The sequence below is a fragment of the Prosopis cineraria genome, unplaced genomic scaffold (assembly GCF_029017545.1).
Source record: "Prosopis cineraria cultivar Desert tree isolate PC_DT_omini unplaced genomic scaffold, ASM2901754v1 PC10, whole genome shotgun sequence".
In the NCBI taxonomy this organism is placed as follows: domain Eukaryota; kingdom Viridiplantae; phylum Streptophyta; class Magnoliopsida; order Fabales; family Fabaceae; genus Prosopis; species Prosopis cineraria.
In genome coordinates this window covers 17,413,698-17,427,937 of record NW_026555341.1, presented here as the reverse complement: position 1 = coordinate 17,427,937, position 14,240 = coordinate 17,413,698, and the positions used below count along the sequence as shown (strand labels likewise).

The 14,240-nt window shown below is 30.4% G+C and overlaps 2 protein-coding genes across 4 annotated transcripts; one reads left to right on the top strand and one right to left on the bottom strand.

Annotated features, from left to right (window-relative positions):
- The first annotated feature begins 2,745 nt into the window (after nucleotides 1-2,745).
- LOC129321454 (uncharacterized) lies at nucleotides 2,746-6,170 on the top strand. Of its 3 annotated transcripts, XR_008596007.1 has the most exons (4): nucleotides 2,746-3,760; nucleotides 4,352-4,519; nucleotides 4,913-4,981; nucleotides 5,959-6,170. XR_008596007.1 is itself a non-coding variant. In XM_054967220.1 (3 exons), exon 1 carries the CDS (start codon nucleotides 2,800-2,802, stop codon nucleotides 3,496-3,498), a length of 699 nt encoding a protein of 232 aa, XP_054823195.1. In that variant the 5' UTR covers nucleotides 2,746-2,799; the 3' UTR covers nucleotides 3,499-3,760; nucleotides 4,352-4,519; nucleotides 4,913-6,170. The 3 variants fall into 3 exon arrangements, 2 of the variants coding, with proteins under 2 accessions (XP_054823195.1, XP_054823194.1); XM_054967220.1 differs by having other exon boundaries at nucleotides 4,913-6,170; XM_054967219.1 differs by having other exon boundaries at nucleotides 4,352-4,981.
- Nucleotides 6,171-8,506: 2,336 nt separating this feature from the next.
- Nucleotides 8,507-11,731, bottom strand: LOC129322466 (AP2-like ethylene-responsive transcription factor At1g16060). Its single transcript, XM_054968781.1, has 9 exons — nucleotides 11,511-11,731; nucleotides 11,037-11,119; nucleotides 10,869-10,877; nucleotides 10,697-10,785; nucleotides 10,142-10,215; nucleotides 10,003-10,053; nucleotides 9,837-9,913; nucleotides 9,353-9,561; nucleotides 8,507-8,857 (listed from the first exon to the last, which is right to left on the bottom strand). The coding sequence occupies exons 1-9, from the start codon at nucleotides 11,729-11,731 to the stop codon at nucleotides 8,507-8,509; spliced, it is 1,164 nt and encodes a 387-aa protein (XP_054824756.1).
- Nucleotides 11,732-14,240: the final 2,509 nt, after the last annotated feature.

The following is a 14,240-nucleotide window of genomic DNA, read 5'->3' as shown; positions in this document are numbered from 1 at the left end:
TTGGGTAAGTTAGGTGCTGAGCATGGACTTTGGTTTTCAAGAAAGGAGGAGATAATGTATTAGTCATGCATTTTTGTTCGGTTTGTTTGGAAACATGTTTTGTATGCCCACTTAACAATTGTATGATTAGTTACATTACATGCATTATGATATGTTAGTATTAATTATTAAGACCTTTATGTCTCATTCCTTGTAGTTAAGAATTGTTTAGGGAAAGGTCCAACGGGAGAAGGATTGAAGGCATAATGTTGGTGTATGGATCACCAAATTTTTGTTAAGCCTCGTTTTGGTTTGGTTTATATATGTTTGCCAACCTAGGACATTATTATTGCAATCAGCATTTGTGTCCCTTACATTTTGGCATACTTGTCTATTGTAGCCATGAGCGTGATTTTTTACTCTCATTGTCTTAATTTGTAATGATTTAAGCATGTTTTAAGTTTAAAGTTGTTTTATGGCGAGTTTTACTACTTATCTAATTATATTTGTATTGGATGATTGTAATCCAACTATGGTGATTTTTGGCCAATGTGCAGTTTAAAATTGTTGTTTTATGTATATGTAACATGGTTAAATTGTTTACATATTGATTTTTGCCTATAGCATTGGTTTGGTGAAGTTAATTGTTTGAAAAAACTTGTTTTACGACCCTTTGGGTTTTTGAGGATAAAATTCTTATATGAAAGAATTTTTGTCCAAACCAAAGTCATTAACTAGATTTTGTGATCAGCTTTGTGTGAACACTTAAATAACCTAATTTGGATTCTATAGTGAAAGTTATGCATGATTAAATTTTATAAATTACTGTTTATTCTGTCATAAGTGTTGATTTGTACACTTCTGTTGCAACATGTGGTTGTTTAACCGCAAAACACAACTTAGTGAGCTATTAGCCATAGCTAACAACACTTTGCTGCAACTTGCTTTGCTATGATGTCTGCCGCGATACACGAAGTATTGGTTGTGGTGGATAGCATAAATTTTTCTAAAAATGCCCATTTGATTTCTTATGTTTCTCAAGATGTCCTTTTTTGCACTTTCACCCATATATAAGCTTGCTTTTGGATAATTTTTGTTTTTGAATATTTTAGCTATGGAAAACCATGCTGCACTATTATTTATGATTTATATAATTAATTTGAATTTTAAACACTTTTTTTGAATGAGATTCCATTTAGTATACTTTGAATTAATTTACTTTATTCCTAAATTCCTATGTTACATCTATTTCATTATATTTAATTCTTTGTATCATAGTAGCTTATTTTATACTATGGTAGTTGATTTTGAAAATGAGTTTATTATTATGATAAATCCTTATCTTTCATGTTAAGCCTTTATAAATTAGTTTTGACTTTCAATTACTATGATAGAATTTTTTATATTATGGTTGGTTTTAAAGTACTATCTTTTGTCCTTTATATTACGGTAAACATTTCATTACTATGGTAGGGTTTGTAAAATAATATATGTTGTTCTTTCTATCATGATAGACATTTTTCTACTATAATAAATATTTTAAAAGTTGAGTTTTGAGTTAATTACTCACTTATTAAAGAAAATTGATTAAAAATTTTAGAGTGTGATAATCCGCAATCGGTGCTTATCAATCGTTAGGGTGATCTTGGCCCTTCATTTCTCTTTAAAGTGATCTCAGTCATTAATTTTAAATTAATTTTTAAATATTATATTTGTGAAAATAAAAATTATAAAAAATTTAATTTAAATCTATACTGTCTTTGTATTCATTAGAGGATGAGCACTAAGATGCTCATTACTCTTGACAGGATCTTCATAGTCTATATTTATATTTATATTTATCAAAATAACAAAATTATAAAAATATCAAATTTTTTATAAATTTGTTCATCATCAATCTTGCAAGTACATATTTAATCTGTATGATTCAGTTTAATATTAATTTTTTTATATTTTTTATAAATTAACTATCCAAATGTACTCTTTGTACATTAAATATAATCTAGACAATTCAATTTAATATTACATTTTTTTGTAATTTTTACAAATGGATTGTCTAGACTAAAAAAATTTTTACAAATAAAATATTTAAAATATTTTTTGGGTAAATAAATATTTAAAATATTTAAAAGTAATTCAAAATTAATGCTTGAGATGATTTTGAGAAGAAATGGATGGCAAGTATCACTCGAGTGTCAATCCCAGCGAGCACTGATCAGGACCATTTGCAACTGGACTTGGCTTTGCTCCACTACAGTCTTGCTCCTCAGCAGCTCCACCGCATTAGGGAGAAGATATGAACCTTTCAAATTAATTTATAAAAATTATAAAAAAAATTAATAAATAGCTCATATTTAATATTTTATTTGTTATTTATCAAAATAAATACATTTATAAAAATTATAAAAGATTTAAAGAATATGATTATCAATATAGACAGTCTATTTAGTATGTTCATATTACCAAAATAAAAATTTATAAAAAATTTAATAAATTTATTTATTATTAATTTAAACAATATAAATTTAATTTAAATAATTTAATTTAATATTAAAATTTTTATAAATTAATTATTTAAATATATTTTAGACAGTGTAGATTTAATATTAATTTTTTAAAATTTTTATAAATATGTTTATTTTAATAAACAAAAAATAAAATAAAAATAGAAAAATAAATCTGGACCGTCAGGTTAATCTGGACGGTCCAGATTCTCCCCCAAGTGCAGTGGTACTGCGGAGGAGCAATACCGGCCTGGGTTTCTGACGCTTTTCATGGCCTTTGAAGGTAAGAGGGAAGAGGAAGCGATAGAAACATGAGATGAAGGAAATGGATAGGCAAATACAGGTCTTTCTGAGGAAGTTGTCATGGGCTTGCATCACCGTTGCTTCCTTCACCCTTCTTCTTCTCTTCCTCCGAACCCCTGAAACCTGTGTTCCTCCAGACACACCCTCCAAACCTCACCTCCGGTTCCCCAAATCTTCCTGCGATTTCTCCACTCGTGTGTACGTTCCCATCGACAAGAAGAACAAACGCCTCTGGTCCTCTGGAGAATGGCTCAAGAAGGTCAATTCCTACGTTAAATTCTTTAAATCCCTTCAAGATGTGGGTCTTCTCCAGAAGAATTCCAGAGCCCTCTGTGTTTCCGCAGGAGCCGGACACGAGGTCATGGCTCTCGCCAATTTGGGCGTGCTCGACGTTACCGGAGTCGAGTTGATCGAATCACCGCCACTGGTGAGTCGGGCTGATCCGCATAACTTGCCCTTCTTTAACAATTCATTTGATTTCGCTTTCAGTGCCCATTTTGCCGAGGCATTGTTTCCGTCACGATTCGCGTCGGAGATGGAAAGGACGGTTGAGGCCGGGGGAGTATGTGTGCTCGTTGTTGAGGAATGTGGGGATGATGAGGTGAAGGAGATTGTGGGCTTGTTTAGGAATTCTAGATTGATTAGCTCAAATAATGTTACTCTGATTGGATTGAAATGGACAAGTGTTATCATGAAAAAAAGAAATTCTTAATGATCATTCGTTAAATTTTTTATTTGTAAGTTCTGTAGATTTCTCTGTTGGCTATACATCTGTAAATTCGAAGATGCTTCAAACTGAATGAAGCGCTCCTACATTAGCTATTACTGCTGTTTCCAGCAGTTAATGTGCACCAGATTCATGTAAACTTCACATTTCAAAGTTGTGCTGAAAGAGATTGTATATTGTTTGTAATATGGAAAAGGTTGTCTTAGATCAGACAAAAAAGCTGCAGTATGCCTCAGATTTCATTGCTGTAAGTGTCCATTAATTTTATTGGAGTTGTTTATTTATGTATTTATTTTGATGTTTTTGTTAGTTTATACTTAGGAACATTCATATGCAGTGTTTTGTTTGAACATGTGACTGCACATCCTACCTGTGCTCGTGAAGGGGGATGAAGGGCCGTTGATATGAATGCTACTGTCATAAAATTTAATTTACATTACCCTGGTGATTGAAATACATTTTATCTTTGTGTCAATTGTATTGAAATGCTGCTGGCAGTTACTTCGAGAATATGCTTGTTTGTATAACTACTCATGGAATATGAGGTATGAGGTTTAAGAGTTTGGGATAGATTGGACTAATATTCATAAAGTACTGGATACAACATTTGTTGTTAATGATCAGTGTATGCTGTTATTTAATTCACATGACATATTGACATCATCATTGCCCATGGATGGTCTGAAAATGTTTATTCTGCCTTCTATACTTGTGAACTTGCGGGCATACGATGCAGCTTTGTCTTCCCATGGAAATCATGTAATGTTTGTAATATTTATAATATTTATAATTATGAATGGTTTATCTTTTAACTTCCTTTCAACTGCTTTATATGCAGGATGCTAAGAAGCATTTAACCCAGCATTCAAAATTTGGATGATGAAATGCTGAAGCAGAATGAGTTGGCACGTTCAATCAAGGATGATATATGCCCTTTGACACGATGTCACATATAGATGTTCGTGATTGTAAATACATTTAGATAGCTATGTTGAGTTGGAAGCAGGTAAAATGTTCTCTTGTACTTATTGTATGGGCTTTTCATCTATAAAGAATCCTCTTTTAATGCCCATTCCCTTTTTAATGAATCTCTGCTGTTAAAAATTGGTTGAAGATTAACAATAATAGTACAAAATTATTTTTATGTTTAAAAGTTATTATTATGCTTATTGAGCTTTATACATTTCGATGAGGAGTACGAATATTAAAAGGGCTTCTTGTAATAGAGTTATTGATATGTATGACATTATTGTTGGCTAATTACTGATACGTGTGACTGATCTTCGTTCTTAGGCTATTACTTCTACATTGTATCACCTAAAGTTTCCCACCTAGTGGGAAAAGGTTTGTTGTTCTAGTATCACCTAAAGGAAATGCTGATACAATAGTGTAACTGCAGGATTATGCAAATTATGGTTTGGTGTACCTCATTAATGGAAAATCTGGTAAAAGTCCTGAATTTTTGCAGGTAATTGCAATTTTTACTTCATTTTTTATTTTGTTTTTGTTGTTTGTCTCCCCTTCCTTACCCTTTAGTTGCTAGATATGCAAACTTTGTTATGACATTTTTCACTGCCCTTCTGTTGATAGAAATGTGCTATCATTCACCCCCTGTTAGGGATGTTTAAGTGACATTGAGAATTGCTCATAATGCTAGTTGTTTAGCTGTCAATTTATTTTTTTTTTTTTTCCTTTATAGATTATCATCTAAACATAATATGGTAAATATATGGCAGGGGCAGCCTAGAGTCATTCATTTTTTAGCTCAATATATCTGGTGGGAATAGAATGGGCAGAGGGGCCTAGAGTCTGTTAAGACAGCCAAAACAGTTGTTGATCCAATTCAGCTACTTGGTAGGCTCGGGCAATAATCCTTTTAGGAGCTCAAACCCATTTGAATTGGACGAGGAACCTAAAAACTATCAAGTCCTAGCCCATAAAATAAGATCAACCCTACTTTCTTTATATAATGTGTGCAAATTGTACCATCAAAAGCAAAATAACTCTATAGAAGAGTAACTGAAACACATTTGAAAGATAAGATAGAGGTGTTCCACACTACACAACCGCATGGTCAGTAACCTGACCCTTTACCCTTTAAATTTCTCCTGCGTCTCCTGAAAGAGCACTAATGTTCCATGATCAAGCTGTACATGAAGTGGTCTTTGTATGTTAGAAATTTGGTTGTTTCAAAGGCTTCAACACCATTATGGTTAGTTAGTGCTAAAAGGAACTATTTTTCATAAGTCATTGCTATTGTCATGGCTTTTCTGGGCATTTTTATTGAGAGTCCTAAGAGAATTGTGTCACTGGTCTGATTCATAAGGCAGACCTTATGATGTCATAATGCATGTAACCTTTAGTCTATGCCTTGATTTATCAATTTTTGCTTATCTGCTGAACGTTATCTTGTATAGATTGACCTTCTTCTCTGATTTTTGGCAGGGCTGGGTCAACCAGGTACTGGTGTATGGTTCTCGACACAATAGTATAGTATAGCATAGCTTTCATTGTCTTCCTATATTCCTATTATATGTGACAGTAATTTGGCAGCTCGGTTGTTGGTGAGAAAATTGAGATCGGTTGTGATCTCTTGTGCTCACTCTTGAAACTACAGTTAGTATTAATATATAAACAACTTTTTTTTTTAACAAGAATATATGTAGACTACATAGAGTTCATGCATATGCAAGTCCCTGAATTGTGATTCCACGAGTTTGTATATACTTTCCAAAAAAAAAAAAAAAAAGATTTTTGCTGTTGATGATATTTATCTGGTGATGCCAAGAGGGAAGAGCTGATGCCAATCTCTTTTTAGATGTAGCCCGTCCTCATGTTAATTGGAAATATAAATTGGGCGGAAAATAGTGCTTATTGTCTTTGGGGTTTCAGTTATTGATGTAATTATTTTAATAGGATTTCAAACTTTTGTTCATTATTATTACCTCAGTACGGCCAAGTGTTAGCTTGGTTTTTCAATTAGACACATTTTTCGTATAAATAGTTTCATTTTTTCCAATTTATTAATACGAATTTCACTTAAAGGAAAATAAATTAATAAGAAGTGTCAAAATTCTCTATTCTGGTTTTGTTATAGAGATCTAAAACGTGTAAAATTGTGTAATGGATGTGTACGTGCTCCCTTCAGTCTCAATTATTAGCATGATCTATCAAATCTTCTTTGTTTTTATTATAAGAAAAAGATACCAATTTTAAGTGTATTTAATTCATCTTTTTAATTGTGCTCCTCACTCTAATTGAATATTTTAGCTGAGGAAAAAGAATTAAATTCAATTTCAAACATAATTAAGAAGAATATCTAAACTTATTAAGAATTATGGGACATATTTTTCTTATAATGGGGACAGGAGGGAGTATGTTTAAGTATTAATGAAGTCTTATTTAGTTTGCCAAAATAAAAAACCTTGATCAAAATTCAATGTTTGAAATCATTCGAGTTTCTTCAGCTAAGGTTTCTTCAAGAGATTTCTTGGGAGCCGTAGCTGGATTTTGAAGTGCGAAGGATTATAACATATCAATGTTCCTGTTTCAGCACATAGGCGTTCAGCATGGGAGGTGAATTTGAAAGAAGCAATAGTTTATTTGAGTTGTAACTAAAGTATTTTACGTTAGTAGGGCAAATTAGTAATTTTAAAGTCATTATTATATAAATTTTAGGCTAAAATGTATAAAATCTTTCTAAACTTTAAGGCAGTTTTATATATAACTTCTTTCATCTTTAAAAGTTTAAAATTAACGTTCATAATCTTTAATTTTATCTTTCAAAACCTCTTATTATTAATTATATTTTTTTATGAGGGTTAAAATACTATTCAACTAAAAAAATGTTATTGAACAAAAATATTATATTGTATAACTATTTATAATAAATTTTTTATATTTTTTAAATTGTTGAGGCATTGATAATAAAAACAAGTTATTATTACTGTATAAAATTTCAAATATTTATGTTTATATTAATTTTATTCATATTTTTTTGTTATCAATGGTGTATGATTTTATTGTTTTAAAAGATAAATTTTTATTTATATTTTCATGTTAGATTAAATTTATCTTTTAATACTAAAAAACTATGCACCATTGATAACAAAAAAAAAAAAGTGATATAACCAACACAAAAGTAAGTATTTAAAATTTTATATGGTAATAATAACATTTGTTTTGACTATTATTAATGACTCAATTATTCAAAAAATATAAAAAATTAATTAGCCATAATTATACAATATAATATCTTATTTAATAATATTTTTTAGTTGAATGAAATTCAACCTTTATGAAAAAGTAACATAATTAATAATAGGAGGTTTTGAAAAATAAAATTAAAAATTAGGGATTAATTTTAAATTTTTAAAGATGATGGGTGCTATAAACAACTTTCTTAAAATTTAGGGGTGTTTTATTTATTTGTCTAAATTTTAATCAAGAAAAAATATCATCGGAAGGTTTTATCAACGTATTTGGATCAAAACTCTATAATCAAAACTCTATAATAATTTTAGTTTTTGGGCCAACACTTCTAATTTTTTCTTAAATTTTCATCTGAACTTTGGAAAATCTGATTCTTTATATAATTTTTTCTAACCATATTTGCAATTCAACCATTGCTATCAATACAACACATATTAGTTGAGAGTTGAGATAGGGCTTGAGAGCCTTCAAATCAAGTTGTTTAATTTAATTTGCTAAAAATGTTGAATCAATTTATTTTCAAATCTCGAGTTTATATATTAAAATATATAATTATATTAAATAAATATATATTAATAGTATTTCAGAGATACCCAAATCCAGGCGGGGGTGGCAGTTTCATACATGGGCGAAAGATTCATAAGAGAATTTGAGAACCTCAATGACAATGTTATTGTTAGCCCTCCATTTATTTCTTATTATGAAATTTGAAGTTCTACGTATGGACAACTGAGCATTTATTCAGCTTCTACAATCATGCAAAGCCCAAAAATCAGAGAAGTCAGATTCTTTCAAAGCACTCATTCCATAGAGTTCTGCCAGTTCTCTGATACAGTACTGGCAACGCCTTCTCTTCCGGTGACTGTAAATTTGGTATTCTATTGCCATTGGAAGAGCATAAGTAAGAAAACCGATCATTTCCTACTTGTGGGTTTTCCGTTCCATCTTCTTTTTCTTCTTTACCTTTAGTCTGATTCATATTTTTCTGCATTAGATCTCTAAACACTGAGGATTTCAGCAGAAGCCCTAATGCTGTTGGAGAAGATGATGACTTGGCACCATTACTATGACTTAAAGGGGTCAAATACTGAGGTATGTCTTGCTCCACTGGATTGTGATTGAAATTGGATGCCTAGTGTAGAAACAATTGAGAACTTTCAGAGAACTTTTTGGGCAGAGTTCGACAAACAGATTCATAATCAATCAATGATTCAAAATATAGGGAAAATTGCTCTTACGATCCATACAAAGAATCTAAATATAGAAAAGTCTTGTGAAATCACAAAATTACTCTGAAATCTCATGTTCTTTACTGAAGTTGTCAATTATTGCTGGATAGTTATTAATTATTACTGCTTAGCTTTCAACTGAACAGAACTGCTGATAATTATCTAGTAGTAATTGATAACTTCAATAAACAACATAAGACTCTAGAGTAATTTTGTGATTTTATGGGATTTTTATGTATTTAGATTACTTGTGTGAGACCTAAAAATGATTTTCTCAATATATAACATCAATTAACAATTGTGAACTTTTAGACAACTCTTGCGACAGATTTCAACATGCGCATTCATAGTTACTGTAAATAATATATAAAATAATTAGAATGTTTCACCCTTGATACCTCAATGATTTCTCTGGTTTGGCTGAGGTTAGGGTTTGTCATGAGATGGTGAATTTGTGGGTTTTGCTTTTGTTCTTGAGAAGCAGTATTAAGGGCTTCTGGTCTTAGCCATCTAATATAAGTGCTCAAGTCAAAGTTTGTTACTGCATTCAAGCCTCTGTACTCTATAGCTGCTATATCATATGCTCTAGCAGCCTCTTCTTGTGTACCTGCAAGATTACCATTCTTGAGACACTCTCTATATAATCATCATCTCGCACCTTCAAGCTTGGTTTGGATGGAGAGAAAAGCGAGAGGAAAATAGGGAGAAGAGAAAACTAGGAGGAGAAATTGCTGAAAATAGTAATTTTGTTAAAACTATTTTTAGAAGTTTTCTTTCATAGTTTTCCTTCCTCTCTATTTTTCTCTCCATCGAAACAGTGGTCAATGTAATGAGATTTTGACTTTATAAATCTAGATTAATGATAAAGAGGCTGAAACTCACTGTAAGTGCCAAGGTAGAGGTACTTGTTACCAAAAACCCTCCCAATTCTTGCTTCCCATCTTCCATTGTGATGGTGCCTGCACTCAAATTTCAGAATTTATGACTTCACCATTAAATATTTACATGCTAGAAGCTAAATATATAACTTGATTGAAATAGGGTTGACCTTGCTACTCCTCTGTACTTTGATACTCCTCTAGAAAATCCACTGCTTCTCCTGCAAAATGTAAAATGAATCTCATGCATGCATGCATACATACATATATAGTATCAAGGGAATTAGTTCTAGAAAAAATGGGATTTACCTTCTCAAAGAAGCAAGATATTCTTCTTTTGTCATAGTTTTCATTATCTCAATCTCTTTCTCGTAATTAGATACCTACAAAAGTGCCACACTAATTCTAAATAAGCTAATGAGGCATCATTGGAATAACCAATTGTTATTATGAAAATATTTAGATGGTCTCAGTCTGCTAAAAACAAGTAGACTGAATTACTCATGATGAAACAAATATGTATGTCAAGCACCCTTTTACCTTCCGTTAGGAATGAGAGAAAAACAAGGAGGAGAGAAAACCTGGGGATAAATGTAAAAGACAAAAATATTCTCCCTCCCAAGTTGTCCCTTTAGTTTTCACTTCTCTAAGGAGAAATTAGGAAAAAGAAAACGGGGGTGAAAAATGTCTTTTTCCTCTAGTTTTCTCTCCTTTCTATTTTCTTCCCATTCCAAACAAAGTCTTAATATCTCAGTTTACACATACTTGTATGATTAGTTATTATATGTGGAGTCTGCAAAACTTTTGTTAATTGAATATACTGAAGTTCCTCAAGATCAAATAGTTTACTGATGACAGCCATACAGGGAAGTTTATGAATGTAGAAATTCCCCAGTACTTGAGTGCAGCCAAATCATATGCTCTAGCCGCAGCTTCTTCATCAGCATAAGCTCCTGTTCAGTAAGTCAATCTCAAAAAGTTCAGTTTTCAACATCATGAAAAGAAACTGTGGGAACAAAACAGTTCAAGTGCTTACCCAAATATACTGATCCATACCACCCAACAAATCCAAAGTTTCCATACAAAAGCACAAATAAATGAACAAGGTGTGAGAAATTAAATCAAGATAAGCATAAGGAAGAACATGACAAGTTAATAAGATATGAAGCAGATGAACGGTTAAAAGCATCATTTATATGCATACCTTGCTTCCCTTTCTTCTTCTGAGTTGGATTCCAAGTCCCTTTGTCCCATAAATGAGCTTCATACCTCCCTGTCCATCTGTGTCTGCTTTTCAGAAAGATATGATTAGCTTCAAATCATTAACCAAGTATGCATCTATGTTAAGAAACAGTAGATTACATTTGAAGTTCTAAAGTTTTAGTATCACTCCTGCGGTTCCTATTATAAGGTACCTCTAACTATTTCATTGGAATCAGTCATGAGTTATTTTTTGTGACAATAGAATAAACTTTCAATTCTTTCCCTATTTAATTGAAAATTTTCAAATTTATACTATATTTTTTCTTATAATGAATGAGTTTAAATAGGGATAATATTAGAAAAATGTAATTAATACCCATCAAATGCCTTATATTAAGGATCAAAGGATCCTTCTAATAGGCACCCGATAATAGGGACCAAAGGGAATATATAATAACTAGTTCATAGAAGAGACCTGCTAACTCCACGAAACCTCGAACTTCTCTTGACAGTAGTAGTGGTAGCAGTTGATTGACCACCCCGTGGTTGCTCTTGCTTCTCATTACCCTGTAGAAGCACAACTGATGAGTCTCTTCGCCGCCTTTTCATGCACTTTATGTCAATATTCCCGCCTTGCATCATGAACAACCTATGGCTTCTTGGGCAGAATTCAGTTTTTACAGTTGAAAGCTCCATTTTGCTTTAACTGTATATGGACAAGAAAGGCCAAAAGACACAAGAAGTTATGGTTTACTTGGAATGAGATATATACTCATGTTGTTAGGATTAGTTCTTTATATATGCATTGAACATCTTGTTCTCATCCTTAATTTGCACCTTGTGTTGTAATATCTGGTTTTGTCAGAAGAAAAACAAGAATGTCGATGAAAACCATTAGAATGAGACACAGTTTTTGGTTGTCCATACCCCCTAAAACCTAGTATGAGAATTGGGATATAAACAAAATTATTTGGTCCAATGTAACAGAATGTTCAATCCAAAATCGTCTCAGACCATGTCTCTGATAAAACCAAAGTAAGAATATTGTCATATGTTAGTTAATCAAACAAAGACCATGCTTTGGTTTATAACGGAAGGTAACTAACAGAACAAGAGTGCTACTTCCTCCCATCTTATCACCTTGTAAAATAATTCTTTATTGTTTAATATAAGACACTTGATGAGGTATTAATTACATTTTTTTAATATTATCTCTATTTATACTTATATTTATACTTATTAATTATGAGAAAGAAAGTAATGTAAATTTGAAAATTTTTCATTTAAATAGGGTAAAATTGGAAGTTTATTTTATTTTCAAACAAAGTTAATAACTTGACTGTTTCATATTGATTCTGGTAAGATAGTTAGAAGTGCGTTATAATAAGAGCAGGATGGAGTAATCAGTTTTATTATTAAATTTCTTGGAAGTGGTGATTTTCAACATAAAACAGACATAATTTGCATTATATATAAATTTGGTCCTGTACATGTTTTTCGTCTGGAAATGACTTAGTCCCTACAAATAATGTATGCAAGTTTCTGTTGACAAATGACTCTTAATCCTTGCTGCATGATATTATAATTAAGTGTTATTTTATTCATTTATTGTGACTAATTCAAGCATATCCAATGTTTTGGGTCTAGTGTTGCGCTAAACTTATGTGATAATTAAAGGGACATCTTTTTAATTATCAAATTAGTGGCACATTGTCATTTTTTTGTTAAAAACGCAATTTCAATATTATTTACCTATTGTTATTAAAAAAAAGTATTATTTACCTATAAAAATTTGCAAAAGATTCAAAAGAAAAAAGTAGAATATAAAAGTCATAAAAGTGATTGCTTTAATTCCATTTTTAAATAACAATCATCTGTTATATAACATTAATTAATTCAAACTCAAATGTTGTTAGACTCATGTAAAAGACCAAATCATATTTTTAATCTATCGGGTAATTATCAAATATCATTGGCAACGATATTGGTAAATATCTAAAAAAATATTATTTTTATTTTAATAATATTGTATCAAAATATCAATAGTTTAATATATAATAATTTAAATATCATTATTATTTTCAAAAATTCACATGCAATTTATAAGTTAACTATTGAGATTTACGTAGTTTTCAAAAATTATTACTTAACTAGTGTATTTAAGATTTAGAAATAAATGTATTTTTTACACTGAAGGTAAATTTTTGATTTAGAACTAATAAATTTTGGATGAAAATTTATAATTTTTCACGCTATTTTAAATTACAACTTAGATAATGTGAAAATTACATTCATCTATAAATCTCATATGCTCTAGTTGAGCTTTTAATTTTTCAAACAATAATTATAAATTCAGGAAGGATATTTATAAATAATAATATTTAAAATTATGAAATATTAATAAGTTAATATGTTAATAAAATATTATTAAAACAAATATTTTTAATTATTTATCGGTGTTGTCAATAATAGTGATTCGATGATCACCTGATAGCTGGTCAAAGTGGTTAACAAAAATGGCATATAAGTTTTTTACATGAGAAATAAGTAACATTTGTCTCTTAATATTTATTTATAATTTAAGAAATTCAGTTGGTATTAATTTTCTTATAAACCTTATTATATTGGTCCTTTTATTGTAATTTTTAAAGTATTTTTTATAATTTTTTAGGTAACTAATAATTAAAGTTAACTTTTAAAGGACATTGAACATATGTGATAATTTAAGGGACATCTTTTTCAATTGTTAAGCTAACAATTGCACTGTAAAAATGATTAAGCTAACATTGCACTGTTTTCAATTGTTTAAAGGGAAACATTGTATTTAAAAAAAAAAATCAGGGTCTCAAATATTCCTTAACTTATAGTTTAAGGATAAAATTGGTTTTAAACCCATAATTAATTTGTGTAAACACTTGAAGCTATAAAATTGACATGATTTTATTTTTTTTTCGTTGGTGAACATGTGAAAAGAAAAAAATTAAATCAAGATTATTACAAGCTCAAATTGTGTGAGCAATAGGAGCTCTTGTTATTTAAACAAGTTATTACGGTTCCAATCTTAACCCTTTGTGTGTAGCAACTTAGTTGATAGTAGTTTACTCATTATCCTTAATATCTCAAGATAAATAATCTGTTATTGATGAGGTCAACTTCTTGTACTCAAGAAAAACTTCTAAAATTAGTGGACCCAGGAGAATTAGAG

What these genes read in the sequence shown, in the direction of transcription:
- LOC129322466 (XM_054968781.1), bottom strand. Translation starts at nt 11,731, where the DNA reads ATGGAGCTTTCAACTGTAAAAACTGAATTCTGCCCAAGAAGCCATAGG. An exon ending in CTACATTCATAAACTTCCCT is followed by an intron (nt 10,216 to 10,696) that starts GTATGGCTGTCA and finishes GCACTTTTGTAG; the next exon opens with GTATCTAATTACGAGAAAGA. An exon ending in TATCTTGCTTCTTTGAGAAG is followed by an intron (nt 10,054 to 10,141) that starts GTAAATCCCATT and finishes TACATTTTGCAG; the next exon opens with GAGAAGCAGTGGATTTTCTA.
- LOC129321454 (XM_054967220.1), top strand. Translation starts at nt 2,800, where the DNA reads ATGAAGGAAATGGATAGGCAAATACAGGTCTTTCTGAGGAAGTTGTCA.